The 25,703-nt window shown below is 40.2% G+C and overlaps 2 protein-coding genes across 5 annotated transcripts in view; both read left to right on the forward strand.

The window, feature by feature from the left end:
- The window catches only part of LOC108310620 (UDP-glucuronosyltransferase 1A9-like), a 21,471-nt gene extending 18,814 nt beyond the window's left edge, over positions 1 to 2,657 (forward strand). Inside the window, 1 exon segment of the mRNA XM_037741781.1 lies at positions 2,427 to 2,657. Coding sequence (XP_037597709.1) covers positions 2,427 to 2,657 — 231 coding nt within the window.
- A 3,087-nt stretch (positions 2,658 to 5,744) lies between these two features.
- Positions 5,745 to 25,703, forward strand: part of LOC108310640 (UDP-glucuronosyltransferase 1-6) — an 85,234-nt gene continuing 65,275 nt past the window's right edge. Inside the window, exons 1-2 of one of the 4 annotated variants that reach the window (XM_017537705.2) lie at positions 20,871 to 21,016; positions 22,199 to 23,060. In XM_017537705.2, the coding sequence (XP_017393194.1) occupies positions 22,200 to 23,060 (861 nt within the window). In that variant the 5' untranslated portion in view covers positions 20,871 to 21,016; position 22,199. Of the gene's footprint in view, positions 6,676 to 13,339; positions 14,269 to 20,870; positions 21,017 to 22,044; positions 23,061 to 25,703 lie in introns of those variants that run through there. The other 3 variants (XM_017537706.2, XM_037741749.1, XM_017537704.1) reach the window with 3 other exon arrangements.

Genomic DNA, 25,703 nt, shown 5'->3' on the forward strand with positions numbered 1-25,703 from the left:
TCTCCATTTGCTTGGTAAATCTTCCTCCATCCCTTTATTTTGAGCCTTTGTGTATCCTTTCATGTGAGATGGGTTTCCTGGATACAACACACTGATGGGTTTTGGCTTTTTATCCAATTGCCAGTCTGTGTCTTTAGATTGGGGTGTTTAGCCCATTTACATTTAGGGTTAATATTGTTATGTGTGAATTTGATCCTGCTTTTTGATGCTAGCTGGCTGTTTTGCCTGTTAGTTGATGCAGTTTTTTCATTGTGTCGATGCTCTTTATCATTTGATATGTTTTTGGAGTGCCTGGTACTGGTTGTTCCTTTCGATGTTTAGTGCTTCTTTCAGGAACTCTTATAAAGCTGTACTGGTGGTGATGAAATCTCTGAGTACTTGCTTGTTCACAAAGGATTTTATTTTTCCTTCACTTATGAAGCTTAGTTTGGCTGGATATGAAATTCTGGGCTGAAAGTTCTTTTCTTTAAGGATGTTGAGTATTGTCCCCCACTCTCTTCTGGCTTGTAGGGTTTCTGCTGAGAGATCCGCTGTGAGTCTGATGGGCTTCCGTTTGTGAGTAACCCGACCTTTCTCTCTGGCTGCCCTTAGCATTTTCTCCTTCACTTCAACCGTGGTGAATCTGATGATTATCTATCTTGGGGTTGCTCTTCGTGGGAATATCTTAGTGGTGTTCTGTGCATTTCCTGGACTTGAATATTGGCCTGCCTTGCTAGATTGGGGAAATTTTCCTGGATAATATCCTGAAGAGTATTTTCCAGCTTGGATTCATTCTCTCCATCACATTCAGGTACATCCATCAAACGTAGATTAGGTCTTTTCACATAGTCCCATATTTCTTGGAAACTTTGTTCATTTCTTTTTACCCTTTTTTTGCTAATCTTGCCTTCTCATTTTATTTCATCAAGTTGATCTTCAACCTCTGATATCCTTTCTTCTGCTTGGTCAATTCAGCTGTTGAAACTGTGTATGCTTCGCGAAGGTCTCATGTTGTGTGTTTCAGCTCCATCAATTCACTTATATTCCTCTCTAAGCTGTTTATTCTCGTTAGCATTTTTTCAAACCTTTTTTCAAGATTCTTAGTTTCTTTGCATTGGGTTAGAACATGTTCTTTTAGCTCAGAGAAGTTTCTCATTACCCACCTTCTGAAGCCTGTTTCTCTCAATTCATCGGACTCTTTCTCCATCCAGCCTTGTTCCCTTGCTGGTGAGGAGTTGTGATCCCTAGGAGAAGGAGAGGCGTTCTGGTTTTGGGTGTTTTCATCCTTTTTGTGCTGGTTTCTTCCCATCTTTGTAGATTTATCTACCTGTCGTCTTGTAGTTGTTGACTTTCAGATGGGGTCTCTAAGTGGACTTCCAGTTTGTTAATGATGAAGTTATTTCTTTCCATTTCTTAGTTTTCCTTCTAACAGGTCCCTCTGCTGTAGGACTGCTGAGGTCCACTCCAGGCTCTGCTTGCCTGGGGATCACCTGTAGCAGCTGCAGAACAGTAAGGGTTGCTGCCAGTTTCTTCTTCTGCTGTCTTTGTCCCAGAAGGATACCTGCCAGATGTCAGTCTGAGCTCTCCTTTATGAGGTGACTTCTTTGGATATATGGGGTCAGGGAGCTGCTTGAGGAGACAGTCTGTCCTTTATAAGAGCTCAAATGCTGAGCTCTGAATGTTCCACTCAGAGCTGCTGGGTGGGTACATTTAAGTCTGCTATAGCAGAACTCATAAACGCCTTTCTTTTTCCCCAAGGTGCTCTGTCCCAGCAGAGTTAGGGCTTTATTTATAAGTTTCTGTCATGCTGCTGCTTTTTTTCAGGGCTGCCCTGCCCAGCGAGGAGGCAGTCTAGTCACAGTCTGCCTGCAGAGGCTTTGCTGAGCTGCTGTGGGCTCCACCCAACTGCCGTGTGAACTTCCCGGCAGTCCTGTTTATAGGGGTATAGTTAGAACTGTCTCAGGAATGGCAGCCTGCCTCTATTGGCAGACTCTCTCTGTAATGGTGGACTGCCTCAGCAAAGGCGGACTGCCTCAGCAATGGCGGACTACCTCGTTAGTGGTGGACTGCCTGGGTAATGGCGGACGCCCCTCCCCCACAGAGCTGGACCATCCTGGGTTCAGCTGTGCTTGCTGTGAAACTCTCAATCCAGAGCGTTTCAGATTGCTGTTTTTTGTGGGGGTGGGACTGGCCGAGCCTGATCACCTGGCTCCCTGCTTCAGACCCCCTTTTTTTTTCAGTTGATAGGGTGACTCTCCCTCCCAGGCATTGTAGTTGCCAGTTGAAAAAACACCCAGATTTGTGTGAGATTTTATGCAGAGACCCACTGAGCTGGCTGAAACAGCTGCACTGGGGGCTCGTGGCGCTTTTTCGCCCAGTAATCTCCTGGCCTGGCTTCCTGTTTCAGTCCCCTTTTTATCAGTTGAATGGGTGAATCTGTCTCCCAGGAGCTCCTGGACCTGTGTATTTTGTGCGGAGACCCGCCACGCTGGCCAAAACAGCTGCGCTGGCGACCCGTGGGGCTCCTCCACCTGGGAATCTCCTGGTCTGTGGGCAATAAAAGTCTGTCTGGATATGCGGCATCCACTCACCCTCCATATTTTGCTGGGAGCTGCAATCCTGAGCTGCTCCTAATCGGCCATCTTGAATCCTCTCCCAACGTACAGTATTTCATATAAGCATTTTCACCTCCAGGGTCTGAAACTCACATGTTCAAGCAGGAGCTCCAGCAGCTCCTCTGTCAAAGCTGCTCACCTGTGACAGCCATAGAGATGAAATCATTTTTTTCTGTTTTTTTTAAAAGTAATTTTTGCTATTGTAGGTCTTTTAAATTTCCATATGAATTTTAGAATCAGTTTGCCAATTTGCACAAAAAGATATCCTAGAATTTAGGTTGGGGTTGTATTAGATTTATAGATAAACTAACGAAAATGACATTTTAACAATTTTGAGTTCTTTGATTCATGAACATATCTATTCAGGTCTCTCACCAATGTTTTGTCATTTTCAGTGTAGGGTGTTTCACATCTTTTGTCAGATTTATCTCTTAGTATTTCATATTTTTGATGTAACTTAGGCGGTATTTTTTCATTTCAATTTCCAATTGTTCATTGCTAGTACATTCGACCCTTGAACAATGTGAGGATTGAGGTATCAACTCCTGAGCAGTAGGAAATTTGCATGGAAGGATTTTTTTTTTTTAATTTTTTTTTTTTTTGACATGACAGAGTTGTGCTCTGTTGCCCAGGCTGGAGTGCAATGGTGCGATCTCAACTCAGTACAACCTCTGCCTCCTGGGTTCAAGCAATTCTCCTGCCTCAGCCTCCAGGGTAGCTGGGATTATAGGTGTGTGCCACCACGCTCGGCTAATTTTTTGTGTTTTTAGTCAAGATAGGGTTTTGTTATGTTGGCCAAGGTTGGTCTCCAATTCCTGGCCTGAAGTGATCTGCCCACCTCGGCCTCCCAAAGTGATGGAACTATAGGCGTGAGACACTGTACCTGGCCTGCATAGAATTTTTGAGTTCCTAAAAATTCAACTATTAATAGCCTACTGTATACTAGAAGCCTTACCAATAACAGAAACAGTTGCTTAACACATATTTGGCACATTGTATGTGTTATATACCGTATTTTTACAGTAAAGTCAGCTAGAGAAAAGAAAACATTATTAAGAAAATATTGAGGAAGGAAAATTAAATATTCATTAAGTGGGAGTGAATTATCATAAATGTTTTCCTCTTGATTGTCCTCCATTAAGTAGACTGAGAAGGAGGAAGAGGAGGGTGGGTCTTGCTGCTTCAGGGGTGGCAGATGGGGAAGAGTAGAGGAGATCAAAGGAGGAGAGTCAGGCACACTTGGTGTAACTTTACAGAATTACATCATAATTACTGTTTGGCCTTTTGTTTTTGTTTTTGTTTTGTTTGAGACTAAGTCTTGCTCTGTTGCCCAAGGTGGATTGCAGTGGTGCGATCTCAGCTCACTGAAACCTCTGCCTCCCGGGTTCAAGCGATTCTCGTGCCTCAGCCTCCCGAGTAGCTGGGATTACAGGCATGTGCCACCACACCTAGCTGATTTTTGTATTTTTAGTAGAAATGGAGTTTACCATGTTGACCAGGCTGGTCTCGACCTCCTAACCTCAGGTGATGTACCTGCCTTAGCCTCCCAAAGTGCTGAAATTACAGACATGAGCCACTGTACCTGGCTGCCTTTTCAATCTTTGAAAATGTTTTTATACAAAACTAATCCTTCTTCCCCATTTGCTTTCATTTCAGTGCCCATTCATGGAAGGGTCCATGTTGTAAAAGAAGTCAAAAGTAGTCTTAATAATCAGAAGCCTTTGCCAGATTGTTTAATAGCAATTTGTTTTCTGGCACTGTTTCTTGTACATCTTCTTTAGTACCTGGTACTGATTCAAAAGCACTCATCTCCATCAAGTCATCTTTTGTTGATTTCTCTGGTGTGGTGTCTATTCCTTCTTGAAATTTCCCAGATCCATATCTTGAAAGACTATATTCCCCTTCTTTTGTTGCGGAATTAGAAATCCTGGGTTTGCTGGCAGGTAGACCACTTTGACACCTTAGGTGTTGAACTTGTGGGTTCTGGGTGGCTAGGGGCATTGTCCAAAATCAAAAGAACTTTGAAAGACAGTTTCTTACTGGCAAGATATTTTCTGACTTCAGGGACAAAGCAGTGATAGAACCAATCCAGAAAAAGTGTTCTTGTTGAGGCCTTCTTGTACAACAATAAAACTGGCAGCGGGTGTTGATCTTTTCCCTTCAAGGCTTGGGCGCTAGCATGTTTATAGAAGAGGGCGGTCCTATTTGTAAACCCAAACATACAAAGATACAAACTGTGTCAAAAGCATGGCATGGGTACTGAGAAAGGAGGGTGAAAAATGAGGATGACATCACCTCTGGCCTCAAGGAGTGCTCAGCAGACTGAGGGAGACAAGTACATCTTTTCCTGAAGGAGGGCAGTGGAGTGATGGCGTGTCTAGAATGTGGAAGTAGAGGGATCACATAGAGGCAGCTCAGCAGAGTGTTCATGCAGTGATTGGGCCACCGACCCTCCCACTGCATGCAACATATCTGAGGGAAACCATTTAAAATACGTGACAGTCACTTTCCATCAAGTCCCTGGTATGGTCCATGGAGGTAGGGTTGTCCATCTTGTTTCAGCATTTCAGAGGCCTCTCGGGGTTTGGATACAGAAGACAAGCAGCAATGCTTATGCATTGCGGAGATGCAGGTGAGCCCTGATTTCTTGCCAGTTAGAAGGTCAGTGCTGAGGGCCTTGTTGTCTTTCCTTGGAACATGCGATGCCATTTCCTTTCTGGACAGAGTTTTTGGTTGCCAAAAGGCAAAATCTAAATATTGCTTTGGCAAGATATTTCCTGACTTCAGGGACAAAGCGGTGATAGAACCAATCCAGAAAAAGTGTTCTTGTTGAGGCCTTCTTGTACAATATTTGCTAAATATTGCAAATTCCAAATACATTAGATTTATTCAAATGTACTTTATCTTTTGGAATCTTCAGAGTTCAAAAACATTGCTTAATAATTCTGTGTCTAAACTCACATTGCAGCACAGGGCATAATCTGTCCCCAAGGCAAAGACCATCAGCTATTCTTGTCTGGAAAACATACAAGTTGGTATCTCAGCAAAGGCTACTCACGCATTCTTGTTCTTATGAGTAAATCATTGTCAGTGACTGTGATTTTTTTTTCTGAAGGGATAAATACACGCCCTCTATTAGGGTCAGGTTTTGTGCCTGTAATTCTTCCGCCTACTGTATTATAGGAGCTTAGAATCCCAGCTGCTGGCTCTGGGCTGAAGTTCCCTGATGGCTCCTGCAGGGTGGACTGGCCCCCTTTCCGTATGTGTGCTTCTGCTGTTAACCTATGGCTTTGCCCATGCAGGCAAGCTGCTGGTAGTGCCCATGGATGGGAGCCACTGGTTCACCATGCAGTCGGTGGTGGAGAAACTCATCCTCAGGGGTCATGAGGTGGTCGTAGTCAGGCCAGAGGTGAGTTGGCAACTGGGAAGAAACCTGAATTGCACAGTGAAGACTTACTCAACCTCATACTCTCTGGAGGATCAGGACCGACAGTTCATGGCATTTGCCAATGATCAATGGAAAGAACAAATACAAAGTATATTTTCTCTATTAGTGAGTCCATACAGTGGCAATTTTGACTTATTTTTTTCACACTGCAAGAGTTTGTTTAAGGACAAAAAACTAGTAGAATACTTAAAGGAGACTTCTTTTGATGCAGTGTTTCTGGATCCTTTTGATACCTGTGGCTTAATTGTTGCCAAATATTTCTCCCTTCCATCTGTGGTCTTCACCAGGGGAATACTTTGCCATTATCTTGAAGAAGGTGCACAGTGCCCTGCTCCTCTTTCCTATGTCCCCAGAGGTCTCTTAGGGTTCTCAGATGCTATGACTTTCAAGGAGAGAGTACGGAACCACATCATGCACTTGGAGGAGCATTTATTTTGCCACCATTTTTTCAAAACTGCCCTAGAAGTAGCCTCTGAAATTCTCCAAACACCTGTCACGGCATATGATCTCTACAGCCACACATCAATTTGGCTGTTGCGAACGGACTTTGTTTTGGACGATCCCAGACCTGTGATGCCCAACATGGTCTTCATTGGTGGTATCAACTGCAAACAGGGAAAGCCATTGCCTATGGTAAGTCATCTCTCCTTTAGCATAGTAAGAATAATCTGGCTTTGGAAATTTTAAAAGGATTCCTTAATGAACTGCGATTTGACATTTTTGTTTGTTGCATTTCAAATTTCTTTCCAGTTTAACAAATTATTTTGTGCCAATGCATGTACTTGTCAGTTAGCAAATTTTATAAAACTGCCCTTCTTGAAGATATGTATGTATAATTTACAAAATTGTAGATCACATTTAACGTACATTTTTAAGTACCATATTTAGAAAAGTACCAAAAACCACAGTAAGAAATGAAACTTTTCTATATGACCCCCTAGAGGAAATGCTCTTAGCAGTTTTGTGTACATTTTTTACATTTAAAAAAATAGTGTTTTAGGTATACACAACATCTAATGTAAATTCTCACACCTATTTTATTAAAATCTAGTATTGGGCTGGACACATTCTTCTTTTCCTTGCATTTTTCACTTGCCAATAAATTATAGCCTCCTTTATAGACCAATACATACTGATTTGACAAGTTTTTTTTTTGTATTTTTTAATTATACTCTAAGTTCTGGGGTACATGTGCAGAATGTGCAGGTTTGTTACATAGGCATACACATGCTATGGTGATTTCCTGCCTGTCGGGGAGTGGGGGAGCTAGAGGAGGGATAGCAGAGGGTTGGGGGGATTAGAGAGGGATAACATTAGGAGAAATACCTAATGTAGGTGATAGGGGTATGGATGCAGCAAACCACCAAGTTCTTTTAACAGTTGCTTAAAAGACTTGCATTGGATGCAGTGTACTTTTTAACCAATTAATATTGAAATAGATTTAGGAATTTTCCATTTTTTGCCATTATGAATAAGACCATTTAAATACTCTTTAATACTTTCCTTACATGAATATATTTCCATATTCTTGCTTTTATCTTAGTAGACTAGAGTCCTACACGTAGGGTTACAGAGTTTTCATGAATTGAGAAGAATTGGCATATTTTTGCTATTAAGTAAGTCTTCTTGTTCAGGCATATGTATGTCTCACTATTTATTCAGATCTTGTTTTATATACATAAATAAAATTTTCACCATACAAGCATTTTATCTTTCTTCTTAACATTTATTCCTTGGCATTTTATTATTTTTGAAACTATTATATATAGGGCAATTTTTCCATTTCCACATTTAACTGGTTATTGGTAATTAATGTTTTGGCTCTAGCATATGTGTCTTGTATCCAGCCACATTAGTAACTTTTCTTATTATTTTGTAGTATACATTAGATACACAATATAAAATGTTATCTGCAGATAATTCCCCTCTCTGATATTTATACCAGTTATTTGCTGGAGCATGTACTTACAAAACATTATTAAGTAATATTGTGAGAGTAGCCAGTTTGAATAATATTCAGTCACTTGTGATTGAAAAGTCCTTGACAAATATGAGAATAGGATTTGGCAAATGCATAGTTGGTAAATGCAGATGAAACACCTGGTGTCTAATCTCGGTATATTATTTTATTAAGGATGGAGTATACATTTTTATTTATTGTTCTGGCTTCTTATAAGGTTCAGTAGACTTTGTAACACAGTCATATTCTCTCATATATTGGCAGATGTTTGGTGAAAGAGTGACTGTCCAGCCAACTCATTAGAAAGTGAAATAATGCTTTTGCTAAAAAGCAGGAAGGCTACAGTTGTAGGCTTTTCAAAATTAGGCATGACATTTACATCTTCACAAGACCAGGCTAGGAGATGCAAGTGGCAGAAATCTAGGAGGTTGGACTTGTTTAAGCACTTTTCTCCCCTTTACCCTCCATTAATTATAGAACCAGCCACCACTTATGTGTTGCCTACACCCTTTGGCCGAGGGTGAGGCCCTGTCACTTGTTGAGCCCACACTGAGTTCATTGTGGCTCACAGGGTCACCCAGAGGCCTTTAGAGATATAGAAAGCTACATATGATTTTATATCACCTATAATAGGTGATATGATAGGGATATGATAGATATGATAGGGATATCTATAAAATATGAAACATTAAACCATATAGGGTTTCATTTGTTTTAATTACAAATATCTTTTATGAGATATGAAATAAATGCATTTATGTATCTATTAAAGAATATGTATATATGAAACTTTTTATAGTTGTGGAGGGTCATATATATTAATGTATATGTTTATGATTATATGTGTAATGCCAGAAGAATTCTCACAGAGGAATTCAGAACTCAAAGAGGGCTTCCTGGTAAAGAGTCTTGGATATGGCCCAACCACAAAAGTAAATTGTCATCACAAGAACGATGGACACTGCATATTGCTCCTTCCTTGTTTCAGATGTTCAGGGTGTGTCTGGGAAAAGCATGCGGTTGGTTACATCTTGCTGGGAAAGAGGATTCAGAGTCTGTGTCTCATCTGCCTGATGAGAAGGAAGTATTACTCGATGATAGAGTATGTGATTGTACATGTATGTGTTTGTATATGTGCAGGTGTGTTTGTGTGCAGTGTCCCAGACCCTACATAGGGGATGTTCTTGAAGGTTTCCTATAACAAAATCTCCTTGAGCCTATCCAGCAGAATTACATCCAGGGATGTAATTAAATACTTTAACAAGGATGGCAGATGGCCCCATCTCCAACATCAGAGATCAAATTTCAGTGTGAGATTTGATGCTATTTAAGTGAGATTTAGAGGGGACAGACTTCTAAACTAAATCATTTGGTGTGGTCATTCTCTTACATTTCAGCGTTCTAATGTGTGTGTAAATTAATGATGTGTAAATAATTCATCAGAACATTGAAATTGTTTTAATGAGAAAAAGAGGAAGTCACTCCTAGTCTTTGAATTGTTGGTGAGTTCCAACAGAATTGATGACTTGTTTTAGGTATAAAGAGTTCAGGTTCCATCTATAGCATCCATGGCAGGTGCAGCTTTGCAGAACTGGGGGTGGGATCTGGTTACAGAGCAAGAAGAGATCTGTGCTTCCCGAACCATTGCTCAAAGATTCTTGCTCTAATCCAAGATCCAAATTCAAAGTTAGCTTTTGGTGGACAAGACTAAGGCCTCCTACTAAAATTGTTTACTTCAAGTTTTTATTTTTAAAGTTTTCAAACATACACAAAGGAGAGACTCAGTGTAATGAGCACCCACTTATCCATCCTTAGGTTAAATAATTTTCACTAGTTTGCCATATTAATTAATCTATCCCCCCCCCTTTTTTTTGTCTTGTTAAAGAAAACTTTAAAACAGAAATTTGTGTCATTTTAAAAAGAATTTCTTGGTGTGTCATTTCATCACTGAATAGTTCATTAAATATATTAAAAAAAAGAAAAATTTGTTACATGGCCACAATATCTTGATCATATCTAAGACAATAAAAAATGCTTTAATATTCTTATTTCCAGTCCATAACAACAATTTCTCGATTGTCTCAAACAACATCTTTCCATATAGAACAATGGAATAGAATGGAGAATTAAAAAAAAAAAACCCATACATCCTTGGCCAATTGACTAGGTGCCAAATTTTGACAAGGGTGTCAAGCTCATTTAAATGGGAAAGAATAGTCTCTTCAAGGGAAGACCCACCCTGGGGTCCTTAAGCTCATTTGCAGAGATAATCTAGCCAGCTCCCACCATGCCTCTGATGAATCCTTCACCGTGTGCATCCATGGGGACCCTGCAAATATTTTCTCACAGTCTGTTGAGTGACTTTTCTTACAAATACTTTATTATAGAATAAATAGAGGTTTATAGCAAGGTTGCAATGAATAGTTTGGAGAATTTTCATCTACTCTGTGTCCAGTTTCCCCCATTGTTAAATCTTACATTTCTGTATTGACACATTATGATGAACTAAAGTCTGTTTACTTCACATTTCGTTATTTTTTACCTAATATCCTTGTTCTTTTATGGTATCCCTTTGATACCACCTGAAATGTAGTCATCATGTCTCCTTAGTCTTCTCCAGCATTTGATGGTTTCTCAGACTCTCCTTGCTTTTGGTGACTTGGGCAGTTTTGAGCAGTCCTGATCAGGTGTCCAGTAGAATGTTCCTCTAGAATGTCAGTGTGTGTTTGCCTGATATTTTTATCAAGGTAAAATGGGGGTTATAGGTTTTTGGTAGGAAGACACGGAGGTCTTTTCTCATTTTCTTGCATGTGAATATCCAATTGTAGAAATCTGTGGCCTTTTCTCCACAGCATTGCCTTGTACCTTTATAAAAACTTGGTTCATACATTTGTGCATGTATTTCTAGACTTTGTATTCTGTTCTGTTGATCTATTTGTGAAATATTTGATTACTATATCTGTGTAATAATCTGTAAATGAGATAGTGTTACCTCTCTAATTTTTAAAATTTTTTTTCAAATTGTTTTTGCTATTGTAGGTCTTCTATATTACCTTATAGATTTTAGAATAAGTTTGTTAATTTGTACAAAAAAGCATGCTAGGATATTGATTGGAAATGTATTATATTTATGTATCAACTGGGGAGAAACAACATCTTAGCAATTTTGAGTTTTCCAATTCATTATCATATCTATTTATTTAGGTTCCTCATCAGTGTTCTGTAGTTTTCAGTGTACAGTCTTTCACATCCTTTGTTCGCTATATCTTAAGTATTTTATATTTTTGATGCTATTTAAATGATATTTTAATTTCTGTTTTCAGCTGTTCATTGCTAGTACAGTTGACCCTTGAACAATGTGGGAATTAGGGGGACCAACCCCTGTCAGTAGAAAATCCACATAGGACTTTTGATTCTCCAAAAGCATCTCTACTAATAGCCAACTGTTTACCAAAAGCCTTACCAATAACGTAAACAGTCAATTAACACATATTTTGTATGTTGTTAGCATAATATCCCATATTATTACAATACAGCCAGCTAGAGAAAAGAAAATGTTACTAAAAAACATATGAAAAAATGCTCAACATCACTAATCATCAGAGAAATGAAAATCAAAACCACAATGAGATATCATCTCACACCAGTTAGAATGGTTGTTATTAAAAAGTCAAGAAACAACAGCTGCTAGTGAGGCTGCTGCGAAAAGGGACCACTTGTACACTGTTGGTGGGAATGCAAATTAATTCATCTCCTGTGGGAAGTAGTTTGGAGATTTCGCAAAGAACTTAAAACAGAACTGTCATTTGACCCAGCAATCCCATTACTGGATATATGCAAAAAAAAAAAAAAAATTGTTTTACCGGCCCCAGAACTTTGGGAGGCCGAAGTGGGGAAATCACAAGGTCAAGAGATCCAGACCATCCTGACCAACATGGTGAAACTCCATCTCTACTAAAAATACAAAAAAATTAGCAGGGTGTGGTGGTGCATGCCTGTAGTCCCAGCTACTTGGGAGGCTGAGGCAGGAGAATTGCTTGAAATGGCATCTTCAGTGGTGTCATTATTCTGGACTTTCATGACATTCTCTATCCAGATTCTCTTCCATAGTATTGACAATCCTTTCCATAGAAAACTGTGTGTAATGAGTTCTGAAGTTCCTTATGACCTCGGATTGAGAGACTGAATTAGAGATGCTGGGTTTGGGAGCAAGTAGTATGACTAAGCAGATGCCTAGTATCAGGTAGGGTCTCCTGGAAGGAGCCATCTTGTGCTCCTACAAGGATTATACCCTGAGGTTGGCTATCAAATCTCTCACTAAATGCTCCTCGGGGTGTTACCTGACACACACCACTGAGGTCACCCATAAAAATCTGCATAATGGAATTCAGTCCAATGCAACAAGAACTCCCATGGACTTCTTCTGTGCAAGGCAAAGTATGGCTGCTGAGGAAGGAGGATGAAAACAGGAAGAAGATGTAATCTTATCCACAAGGGGTGCTTAGTAGAATGGAGGAGAATAATACATAGATTCCTAATGATGGGCACCAAAGTGATTGGGGTGGGCCCACAGCAGAAGCCGATAGCTCTGTTCAGAATGTGGAAGCAGATTGGGCAGAGGGAGGCAGCTCAGCAGAGTGCTTGGGCAGCATAGGGCGGTGACTCACCACTGCAGGCAATATATCTGAGGAAAGCCATTTAAAACAGGTGACAGTCACATTCCATCAAATCCCTGGAAGGATCTGTGGAGGCAAGGTTGTCAGTCTCCTTACAGCATTTCAGAGGCCTCAGAAAGTTTGGAAACGAAAAAAGACAAGTGGCACTTGTGGCTCATCTGTGTCACAATTGTGGCTCACCTGCGTCTGTGCAATGCACAAGTGAGCTCTGTATTGCAGAGACACAGGTGAGCCACAGTTTCCTCCCAGTTAGGAGGTCAGTGCAAAGAGCCTTGCTCTCTTTCCGTCAGACATGAGATGCCCATTGCTTTCTGGGCAGAGGACAAAGTAAAAATTGTCGTAAGCTTTGCAAATTTTGCTTTGTGACAAATTCCAAAATTATTAGCTTAATTCAAATTTGCTTTCCTTTTTAGCTTTCAGTGTCATCAAGGCCAAAAGCATTGCTTAATAATTTTGTTTCTAAACTCACCTTGCAGCATTGAGCATGATCTGTCCCCAAGGCAAAGATGATGAGCTACTCTTTTCTAGAAAACATACAAGTAGTTATCTGGGCAAAGGCTACTTACATGTTATTATGAGTAAATCATTGGCAGTGAGTATGACTTTTTTTTTTTTAATGAATGGGTGAGTACACGCCTTCTTGTGGGGGCAGGTTCTATCTGTACTTCTTCCGCTTACTGTATTACAGGAGCTTAGAATCCCAGCTGCTGACTTGCTCTAGGCTGCAGTTCTCTGATGGCTCCTGCAGAGTGGACTGGTTCCCTTCCCCTATGTATGTGTCTGCTGCTGACCTGTGGCTTTACCCAGGCAGGGAAGCTGCTGGTAGTGCCCATGGATGGGAGCCACTGGTTCACCATGAGGTCAGTGGTAGAGAAACTTATCCTCAGGGGGCATGAGGTGGTTGTAGTTATGCCAGAGGTAAGTTGGCAACTGGGAAGCTCACTGAATTGCACAGTGAAGACTTACTCAACCTCATACACTCTGGAGGATCTGGATCGGGAGTTCATGGTTTTTGCCAATGCTCAATGGAAAGCACTGCTACAAAGTCCATTTTCTCTACTAACAAGTTCATCCAGTGGTATTTTTGACTTATTTTTTTCACACTGTAAGAGTTTGTTTAAGGACAAAAAATTAGTAGAATACTTAAAGGAGACTTCTTTTGATGCGGTGTTTCTGGATCCTTTTGATGCCTGTGGCTTAATTATTGCCAAATATTTCTCCCTTCCCTCTGTGGTCTTTACCAGGGGAATATTTTGCCATTATCTTGAAGAAGGTGCACAGTGCCCTGCTCCTCTTTCCTATGTCTCCAGAGGTCTCTTAGGGTTCTCAGATGCCATGACTTTCAAGGAGAGAGTACGGAACCACATCGTGCACTTAGAGGAACATTTATTTTGCCCGTATTTTTTCAAAGATGTCTTAGAAATAGCCTCTGAAATTCTCCAAACACCTGTCACGGCATATGATCTCTACAGCCACACATCAATTTGGCTGTTGCGAACGGACTTTGTTTTGGACTATCCCAAACCTGTGATGCCCAACATGGTCTTCATTGGTGGTATCAACTGCAAACAGGGAAAACCATTGCCTGTGGTAAGTCATCTCTCCTTTAGCACATTAAGAATAATCTTGCTTTGGACATTAAAGGGAGATTTCTTACTGAACTATAAGTTGTCATTTACATTTGTCCCATTTGGAATTTCTTTCTGGTTTAAGGAATTATTTTGTACACCATTCACTTAATTATTGGGTAGCAAATTGTATAAAGCAGCTCTGGTTGATATGTAAGGGTATAAAATTGATATAATTGTAGATCATATCTAGGCTGCAATCTAAATTCATTTTGGAAAAATATCAAAAACCACAGTAAGAAATGAAACTTTCCTTCTTTGCCAATTCTATATTACTCCCAGAGGAAAATATTCTTAGCAGTTTTGTGTGCATTCTTTTCAACTTTTTTGAAATTATAGTATGTATATGCATATATTTAGGGTAAATTCTCACTTTTATTTAATATAAAATCTAATATGCTGGCTGTGTTTTTTATATTAGATTTTTCACTTGGCAATAAATTAAAGATATCTTTATAGGTCAGTGCATACAGATTTGACATGTTCTTTTAATAATTACATAATATCTTTACTTTGGATGCAATGCAGTTTTCCAACCAATTAATATTGACAGAGGTTTATGTGTTTTTTACTTTTTGGGTTTATGAACAATAATAAACATTCTTGTATACTTTCTTTGCATTCATATGTTTCCATATTTTTGCTTTTATCTCAGGAGGGTATCGTCCTATGAGTATGGTTGCTTGGCTTTCATTAAATGAGTAAGATTGGCATCCTTTTGCTATTACATCTTCCTACTCAAAAATTTGCATCCCTCATTATTTATTCAGATTTTGTTTTATGTCCATAAATAAAATTTTGCACATTATTATTTTATTTTTCTTATTAATATTCTTCTGCATTGTATTATTTTTGAAACCATTATGCGCAGGGCAATTTTTCTATTTCTCTTTTGAATTGACTATGTGTAACTAATGTACTGCTTTCAGTTTTACACATTAATCTTGTATGTAGCCATATTACTAACCTCTCATATTAGTATGGAAGATTTATTAAGTATGCAATGTCATCTGCAAATTATTCCCTCCCCTGCTATTTATACCACTTATTTTGGTGAAGCATATAGTTCCAAAACATTATTGGGTAATATTTTTGGTCTAGCCAGTTTTAAGTAGGATTCGGTCACTTGCAATTGAAAAAGGCTTGACAAATACAAGAGTAAGATTCTTGGCAAATGCATAGTTGCTAAATCCAGGTGAAACACATGGTGTCTAATCTCAGTATATTATTTTATTAAGGATGGAGTAAACATTTTTATCTATTGTTCTGGCTTCTTATAAGGTTCAGTAGACTTTGTAACACAGTCATATTCTCTCACATATTGACAGATGTTTGGTGAAACAGACACTTTGGCCAGCTCATGGGAAAGTGAAATAATGCTTTTTCCAAAAAGCAGGAAGACTACCGTTGTAGGCCTTTCAAATGAAACATGACTTTCAGCTCTTGGCAAGACCAGGCAGGCAAGGAGATGCAAGTTGTAGGACACGAAGACGATAGACTTGTCAAAGTGTCTCTCCCCTTCGTACCCTCCATCAATTACAGCATCAGCCACCACTCAGGTATTGCCTGCAGCCTCCCCGTCTAGCCAAGGGTGTGCCCAGCCAATTTCTGAACCCACACTGAGTTCGTTGTGGCTCAAAGGGTCACCCAAAGGGCTTTAGAGATACAGAAATCTATATATGATTTTATACCACTTTTAATGGTATCTGATAGAGCTATAAAATATGAAACACTGAACTATGTATATAGTTTTATGTATTTTGATTATGCGTATATCTTCAATGGTGTATAAAGTATATAGATTTACATACCTTTAAGGAATATATATAAGATAGGATTTATAGATGTGGAAGGTTATGTATTAATGTACATATTTATAAATATAAAGCAAACATAATTATCAAAGAAGAATTCAGATCATAAAATGGGCCCTTTGGCAAAGAGCCTTGGATATGACTCAACCACAAAAGTGAATTGTCATTGAAAGACCTATGGACACTGCATAGTGTTCCTTCCTTGTTTCATATGGGCAGGGTGTGTATTGGAAAAGCATACAGTTCTTTTGTACCTTGCTGGACAACAGGATTCATAGTCTGCATTTCATCTGTCTGATGAAGAAAAAGCATTGCTTGATGATAGAATGTATGTGTGTGGTGGTTGTGCATGTATATTTCTGTATGTGCAGGTGTGTTTGTGTGCAGTGTCTTAGGCCCTACATAGGAGATTTTTTTCTGGAAGTTTTCCTATAACAAAATCTTATTGAGTGATGTAATTAAATACTTTAACAAGGATGGTAGATCATCACTCAGGAGAATATTAAAACAGTTCTTCACCATGTTGCCAGGCTGGTCCCCGACTCCTGACCTCAAGGGATCTGCCCCACCTCAGCCTTTCAAAGTGTTGAGATTATAGGCATGAGCCACCATGCCTGGCCTTAAAATGGTTTTAATGAGAAAAAAAGAAAATCACGCCCACTTTTCTTGATATTTTGGTGAATTCCTGCAGAACTGATGATTGAGCCCAGCTGTAAAGAATTCAGGCTCAGTCTACACCATCTAGGTCCAGAGCAGCTCTGGAGAACTGGGGTTGGGTGTGGCTACAGCAAGAAAAGACCTGTTCTTTCCTCATTGCTCTCGTATTCTGTTTTTGATCCAAATTCAAATTTGACTGTTAGTGGGGAAGCACAAGGCCTCCCTCCAAGATTATTTCAACTTTTTATTATCAAATTTTTTAAACATATACCAAGGAGAGACTGTAGCATAATGTGTACCCATATAGCCATTTTCAGGTTAAATAATTTTCAGTATCTTGCTGTACTTCTTCATCTTTCTCTGTTTTTTCTTTCATTTTAAAGAAAATTTTTGACCAGTTTTTTTTTTTTTTTAAAGAAAATCTTGGGATGTTGTCTCATGATGAAATACTTCACTAAATATAAAAAATAAGAAAAATGTGTTTCATAGCCGCAATACCTAAGACAATCAGTAATTCTTTAATATTATCTCATTTTCAATCCATAATTAAATTTCTCCTGATTGTCTCAAAAAAAGTCTTTTAAGTGTAGATCAATGGAATAGAATTAGAATCCAGAAATAATCCCATACATCCTTTGCCTTGATTTTTACTGTGGTGCCAAGACCATTGAAATGGCAAAGAATAGTGTCTTCAACAGAGGGTGCTGGGACAACTGCATATCCAAGTGCAAGAGAATGAAGTTGCACCCTTACCTCGTATCATATACAAAAATTTACTTGACATGGATCAAAGACCTAAATAGAAAATCTAAAACTATAAAACTCTTAGGAAAAAAACATTGGGGAAAATATTCATGACCTTGGATTTGGAAATGGTTCCTGAGATGTTTTTTTCTTGTACCAAAAGTACAAGAATCTAAAACAAGAAAAAAAAAAAGAGAGAGATTTGACTTTATCAAAATGTTTTTACAGAAAAGCTTTTGTATGTTAAAGGACACTATCAAGAGAATGAGAAGACAACCTATGTAGGCGCCCTTATTAAGGTGTGCAGATAAACACGTGCATGCTTGAGATGGAGGCTCTCCCATGAAACATCCTTTTTTTCCCTTCCTATGAAACTTTCTGAACAGGTGAGCCCAGGTGGAGCCTCCACCTGTGTTAGGGCCTAACCTTTCTGTGGCTTTCTGAAATCCCTGGTGTCAGAGGTCAAGTGTGAATTACTGCTGCTTTCCTTGACTGTCTGTCTCTCGCTCCTTCAATCTATCTTGATAATGTGATATCAAACACGATACACCACCTCTTTGGCCCACTCAGGATATTCCTGTGGTGCCCTCTGGCCTGCACCCTCTCACCAGCTATGAAGGTCACCCATAATCTTGCCTTCCCTAGCCTCACTGGCTTTATTTTGTGCAACACTCCAACTCTCCTCTTTCCACCTCCTCTGTTACTTTTCCCTCCCTATTTTATTTCTCCTTTTTATCTCCTTCCCCACCTATGTCTTTCCTTTCTGTCACTTTTTCTGCATGATTCCTGCCCCAGAGGGGCCAACAAGAGAGGGCATCCCACTGGCTGACTAATGCAGGGAAGCTGTCAGTAATTAATTGGCAAGGCAGGGAAGTTGTACCCCAAGTTTTGGTTTCAACATTAGAGGACTTTAGGAGGTGATTCAATGTAGTATTTGAGCACATGGACCCTGGAGCCATCCAAGCCTGATTTCATAAGTACTTCAGCTGTGACACTTGCATAAACTTGGGTAAAAACTCAGTGTTATCTAGAGTAAATATGGTAGTGCATGCAGATACCTGGTATGTGGCAATGAATCAACAATAGCCATAATTAGTTGGTTGATATGCATTTGCCAGTACAATTATTTCCAACCTCCACAAGATTAATAATCTTAACCACACATCCAGATTCTCTTTAAAACAGCATGGTGAGATATCAATATTGTCTTCTTGATGCAAGTTTCCCATGAATGATTTAACTTTCAGATGAGTGGATTGTCCCCTTAGGGAGAATTTGCAAATTAAATATAATAAAAGCTAATATAAATTGGAGGCTTACCATGAACCAGGTGCTACCCTAAGTACTTACATGCAGGTTGGCATTATTGGTAGACTTATTTTGCAGATGATGAAACTGAGGCAGAGAGGGGCTGAGTGACTTTCCCAAGGTTATGTCTCAAGTAAGTGGGGGAGCCAGGATTCAAACCCATACATTCTTTGTAAAAAAAAAAAAAAAAAAAAAGAAGGCTAAGTGTGGTGGCTCACACATGTAATCTCAGCACTTCAGCACTTAGGAAGCCAAGGCAGGAAGATCACTTAAGCCCAGGAGTTTGAGACCAGCCTGGACAACGTAGGGAGACTTTGTCTCTACAAATAATTTTTAAAAAATAAGCTGGGCCTGGTGGCACATGCTGTGGTGTCCCAGCTACTCAGGAGGCTGAGTTGAGAGGATCACCTGTGCCTGGGAGATCAAGGCTGCAGTGAGCCATGATCATTCCACTGCACTCCAGCCTGGGTGGTAGACTAAGACCTTGTCTCAATAAATAAATAAATAAATATAATTTAAAAATTGATACGTAATTCATGTATCATAAAATTCAGTGGTTTTCCATGTGTTCTCAGATGTAATCAACTATCACCTATATCTTAATTCCAGATCATTTTCCTCACTCCAAAAAGAAACCCCATGCCCACTGGCAGTCACTCCTCATTTTTCCCCTTTCTTCTAGCCCTCAGCATTAATTTATTTTCTGTCTGTATGGATTTGCCTATTCTGAGCATTTCATGGAAATGGAAGCCTTTATGACTGGCTTCTTTCACTTAATTTCATGGCTTATCTGTATTTCATTCCTCTTTATGACTGAATATTCCATTGTATGGATTTACCACATTTTGTTTATCCATTCGTCAGTTGGAGGAACTTTGGATTGTTTCCCCTATTCAACCATGAAAAATAATGTTACTGTGAACATCTGGATACGATAAACTCTGATGTTCTGATTTTAGAGACAATGTGCCTACCTCTATACCTGACTGCCTCTCTGTGTTGACAGGAAACTTCTTGGGAAATGTCCTATCTCCGGCCTTTTGGGAATGTCACACGGAGTCAAATGTGCCCAGAGTGGGTTTGACTTACATCACATGGTCTCTAATCCTTCAGCAGATATGAGTTGGTCTTGTTTTTGTTGGTGTTACAGAATAACATGCAGCTGGCTCTTATTTAAAAAACTTAAAGGTCATTCATTGAACAAATATCTATTGACAGTCTATATTTTCTAATACCTCCTTAATTTGCAAGAAGGTGTTACGTATTCAGGGGCTGGTATGCATAGTGATGTTGGTTTCTTCTCTGTAGCTCCTTCTTTCAACTTAGTTCTGTAGGGACTTCTGGGAATAAGAACAGGACCCACAGATGAGCCATAGGATTTTCAGAGCAAAGCTCTGCTTGGAAGGGTCCAGACCAAGGTCCACAGCAGAATGGAGGTCTAGTATAAAAAAATGTGACATTTGTAGCATCTCTTGATCCTGCTATTCCTACATGCTTGCGTAAGCCTTTGGTCCTCTAAATGAACCATTCTTGGAAGAAAACCTGCCTAATGTCTACCTGCTCAAGAAGGTGGGCCTGAGCTGTGTTCCCTTTGCAACCTTCCTGGAATCTTATTGCCAAAGCAAGATGCTGCCACCCCCATGCCTGAGCATTGTAAGCTGGCAATCCTCTTGGGAAGCTGCTCCCAGCTTGGATTGAGCTGAGTCTTTGCATGCCTTGAACAATGAATTTGCATCCTAGCTTTGTTCCCCCAGGGGGCCAGCCCTGTGCTTGGAGTGGCCCCTCCAATTATGTTGCTCCAGTTTCTTCTCCCTTTCTGGGCCCCAGAACACCTCCAGTGCCAAACTTGTGGGTGAGAACAGGACCTTGCATGCCAGCCAGGTGTGCGTGACTTTCTCTGGGCGAGCCTGTTCTAGTATTTCTAGGCACCACCTCTCACTGGAACAGCCTAGTCTTTACAGGGATCTTGTTCTGGGACCGCCCTCAGCAGTGTGATTAGCACGCAGGGCCAGTGTGATCCTCCCTTTCTGGGCCTCAGCTGAGAAACCTGAAGCTCAGGAAAGGAGTTACTCTCCTGGATGATGGGAGGCTGGGCCAGAAGCAGATACCAGGCATTCTTACTCCTGCTCTAGGACTCTCACCACATACTGGCTAGACTTACACTTCTCAAATATTAACTTCCTAAAGGCAAGTAACAGTTTGAATGTTGTGATGTTGTGATATATAATAAGAAATATATACGTTTGTCTTTGTTTCCTGGCCAGAGCTCCTAAAACCGTAAGTGGTGGCAATGATAAAGGTGAACAGGGAATCTTTTGTTAGTTCAAAACAGATCCCTTTCCATCACACCTAAGTTTACGTAAAAGAGGTGAAAAGTCCGTAAGGATGAGGGTTGGTTGCCAGGGAACAAAACCCTTGTGATTAGAGGGCAAAAAAGGAGAGCGGGACTGAAGATTGATTTTATCGGCGTTGGGCAATGATCTAATCAATTATGCCTACTATGTAAGGAAGCCTACATAAAAACTCAAAAGGACAGGGTTCAGAGAGCTTCCAAGTTGCCGAAGGTGTGGAGGGTTAGGGATCCGGAAATGGCAGATGGGGCTCCATGGCCCCATCCTCAACTTGTTCATTGTACTTTTTCTTCAGGCTATTCATCTGCATTGTTTGCAATATCCTTTGTAATAAACCAAGCCTAGTAAGTAAACTGTTTTCTTCAGTTCTATGAGCTGTCCTAGCAAATGATTGACTCCCAGAAAGAGGGTGTGTGAACCTCTGATTTTTGCCAAGTCATACAGAAGTTGTGGGTAACCTGGGAACCTACTACTTGGAATCGATGTGTGAAGTGGGAGCAGTCTTGTAGGACTCAGCCCTTAACCTGTCAGGTCTGTGCTAACTCTGGTTAGTGTCTGAATTAAATTGAATTGTAGGATACCCAACTGGCGTTAGACAACAGGTCTGTGTGGAAGAAAATCCCCACACATCATGAACATGACAGACAACACTGATGATGAGAAATCCAGCAAGTTCAGGATAGAGAATTGGCAGAAGGTCCCAAGGGTCTCTCCCAGTTATCTTCAAAGTATTGCTATAACTCTTCAGAGAGAGAGAGGCAGACTGGTGGAGATGATGAGAAAAACCCAGAAGCTCAGGTGAAAGCTGATACAGGGTATAGTTGGTTCACATTAACTTTGTGCTTAAAATGGTTAAATATTAAGCTGGGTTCTTTACATATTAAAGGGCAAAATTCAGAGCAAAGGAGGGGTGTACAGAGCCTGTGAAAAGCAGTGGTTAGTTTAGGGAAAATAGCGAGGGGCTCTGTGGTTTGGAGCATTTAAACTCCATTACTCTTGTTACTTTAACTCTTTCCAGGATGGCCTACCTACTTCATGCACTTCAGAGAGTTTCTGCAGGGGTTTTCTTCTTAGCACTTTGGGGCATGGTTGTAGGTGACAAGCTGCTGGTGGTCCCTCAGGATGGAAGCCACTGGCTTAGTATGAATGATATAGTTGAGGTCCTCAGTGACAGGGGGCATGACATTGTGGTGGTGGTGCCCGAAGTCAATTTGCTTTTGAAAGAATCCAAATACTACACAAGAAAAATCTATCCAGTGCCGTATGACCAAGAAGAGATGGAGAACCGTTACCAATCATTTGGAAATAATCACTTTGCTGAGCGATCATTCCTGACTGCTCCCCAGACTGAGTACAGAAATAACATGATTGTTGTTGGCATGTACTTCATCAACTGCCAGAGCCTCCTGCAGGACCTGGACACCCTGAACTTCCTCAAGGAAAGCAAATTCGATGCTCTTTTCACAGACCCAGCCTTACCCTGCGGGGTGATCCTGGCTGAGTACTTAGGCCTACCCTCTGTGTACCTCTTCAGGGGTTTTCCGTGTTCCCTGGAGCATGCATTCAGCAGAAGCCCAAGCCCTGTGTCCTATATTCCCAGGTGCTACACAAAGTTTTCAGACCACATGACTTTTCCCCAACGAGTGGCCAACTTCCTCGTTAATTTGTTGGAGCCCTATCTATTTCATTGTCTGTTTTCAAAGTATGAAGATATTGCATCAGCTGTCCTCAAGAGAGATGTGGACTTAATTACCTTATATCAGAAGGTCTCTATTTGGCTGTTAAGATATGACTTTGTACTTGAGTATCCCAGGCCGGTCATGCCCAACATGGTCTTCATTGGAGGCACCAACTGTAAGAAGAAGAAAGACCTGTCTCAGGTTGGTGGGTTTATTTCTTTTGGATTGCCTTCTTTCTTCATAGGTAGACATCATTCTTCCGGGCCCTGTCCTCCCTCACTCATTTGGCTCCTTGAGCCTCCTGTCCCTTGGAGGATTTCCTGGAGAAACAGTGGTGGGAAGGTGATACTCAGCTTGGAGCAGTGGGGAAACATAGGAGACCTAAGGTTGAAGTGATACAGGGGCAATTTGGATGAAGACAGGGCTCATGCTTGGCAACGGTAGATTTGCTTAGTTAGGTAATCTGGGGACAGTCACAGAATCATTGAATGAGCCTTAGAAACGTCCCAGTCCAAACAGAGGTGAAGGCTTGACTAAGGGAACAGGTTCAGGTTAAAATCCGTTTTTCCCAACTCTGTCTCATGCTTTCTGGACCTTAAGCCAGAGACCAGCAAACTATGGCCTGTGAGCCAAATCTGCCCAAAGGCCTGTTTTTGTTTGTTTGTTTGTTTCGTTTTGTTTTTTCCTTTTTTGTTGAGACAGTTTTTATATGGCCCAGAGCTAAGAATGATTTTTATAGTTTTAAGACAATTTTACAACAAACAATATGTGCCATGGATATATATCTGGCCTGCAAAGCCTACACATTTACTCTCTGGCCTTTCCAGCAAAAGGGAGTTGGCCTCTGACCTAAGGCAAGTGTTTGCAGATGCCCTCCTGACAGGTAGGAAAAGGGCTCAGAGTTACTTTGGAAAATAAAAATATGTGAATTTTTAATTTTCATTTAAATATTTACACCTTTGAAAGATTTCAGGCTACTCCGTCTATCTTTTATGCCAGACTTTTCTTTTCCAGTTTCTTTTTTATCACAGAGAAAGTCTCAAACATATCCAAAGACCCTCACCTCTCTTCTTTACACCTGCTGATTTCTCTATTAACAAGATGAACAGTTGGCAGTAGCCACTGTGAAAAGGCAAGGGTGAGGGTATGGGAATAACTGAACTGGTTCCAGGGAGTCTGGGGCCTGAAATAAAAACTTCAAATGTCAGGATTCTTTTTATTGGGACATAATATAGTTGTACACTTGTGGGGGTTCATGTGATATTTTGATACACGTATGCAATGTGCAATGATCAAATCAGGGTAATTGGAATATCCACTACCTTGAGCATTTATTCCTTCCTTATATTGGGAACATTCCCATTCTTCATTTATAGCTATTTTGAACTACAGAATACATTCTTGTTAACTATGCTCACCCTGCTGTGCTATCACACTTTGGACTTACTCATTCTATCTAAGAGTATTTTTGTGCCCATTAACCAAACCCCCTTTTATAAAAAAATTTAAGACGGAATCTTACTCTGTCACCAGGCTGGAGTGCAGTGGCATGATTTATGTTGCTGCATATGACAGGTCTCCATTCTGTTTTATGGCTGAATAATATTCCATTGTGTATATGTACTATCTGTGAGTGGAAAACAAAACCAACAAAAAACTCAAAGGGTTTTTCCTGTTTTCTCACTCAGCAGCAAATGACACAGAAGACTTCTGTGAACAAATGTGTGGGTTTTTTTTTCTCCACACACCAAACAAGCAAGCAATTGTGCCAGATACCAGCTGGGTGGCCTCTAATTTGGTTTCGACAATGTACACCTGAAGATAGCATCAGGTCCCACAGAGTGGGGGTGCAGTCCCTAATTTACATTTGAAGGATATAAACTAGTACAGCCACTATGAAGAACAGTATGGAGATTCTTAAAAAAAAAAAAGCAGATATAGAACTTCCCCAATGTATCCCATTGCTGGGTATATATCCAAAAGAAAAAAAAATAATATATTGAAGAGATATCTGCATAATAAACAAATGCATATTTGTTTATTATAGCACTATTCACAAAGCCAGAATATGGAATCAGCCTAAGTACACGTCAACAAATGAATGGATAAAGAAAATGTAGGACTATAATATTGTAAAGTATATATTTGGTCTTCATCCTCGTTTCCTTGTACAGATCTTTCACTTCCTTAGTTAAATTTATTCCTAGGTATTATATATTCTTTGTAGCTTTTATAAATAGGATTGATTTCTTTTTTCAGTTTGTTCTTTTTTTTTTTACTGCATTTTAGGTTTTGGGGTACATGTGAAGAACATGCAAGATTGTTGCATAGGTACACACATGGCAGTGTGATTTGCTGCCTTACTCCCTTTCACCTATATCTAGCATTTCTCCCCATGCTGTCTCTCCTCACCTCCCCACCCCCCGTCCCTCCCCCATTTCCCCCCAACAGACCCCAGTGTGTAGTGCTCCCCTCCCTGTGTTCATGTGTTCTCATTGTTCAACACCCGCCTATGAGTGAGAACATGCAGTGTTTGATTTTCTGCTCTTGTGTCAGTTTGCTGAGAATGATGGTTTCCAGGTTCATCCATGTCCCTACAAAGGACACGAACTCATCATTTTTGATGGCTGCATAATATTCCATGGTGCATATGTACCACATTTTCCCTGTCCAATCTATCATTGATGGGCATTTGGGTTGGTTCCAAGTCTTTGCTATTGTAAACAGTGCTGCAATGAACATTTGTGTGCATGTGTCCTTATAGTAGAACAATTTATAATCCTTTGGATATATACCCAGTAATGGGATTGCTGGGTCAAATGGGATTTCTATTTCTAGGTCCTT

This window comes from Cebus imitator, unplaced genomic scaffold (assembly GCF_001604975.1).
Source record: "Cebus imitator isolate Cc_AM_T3 unplaced genomic scaffold, Cebus_imitator-1.0 Scaffold106, whole genome shotgun sequence".
In the NCBI taxonomy this organism is placed as follows: domain Eukaryota; kingdom Metazoa; phylum Chordata; class Mammalia; order Primates; family Cebidae; genus Cebus; species Cebus imitator.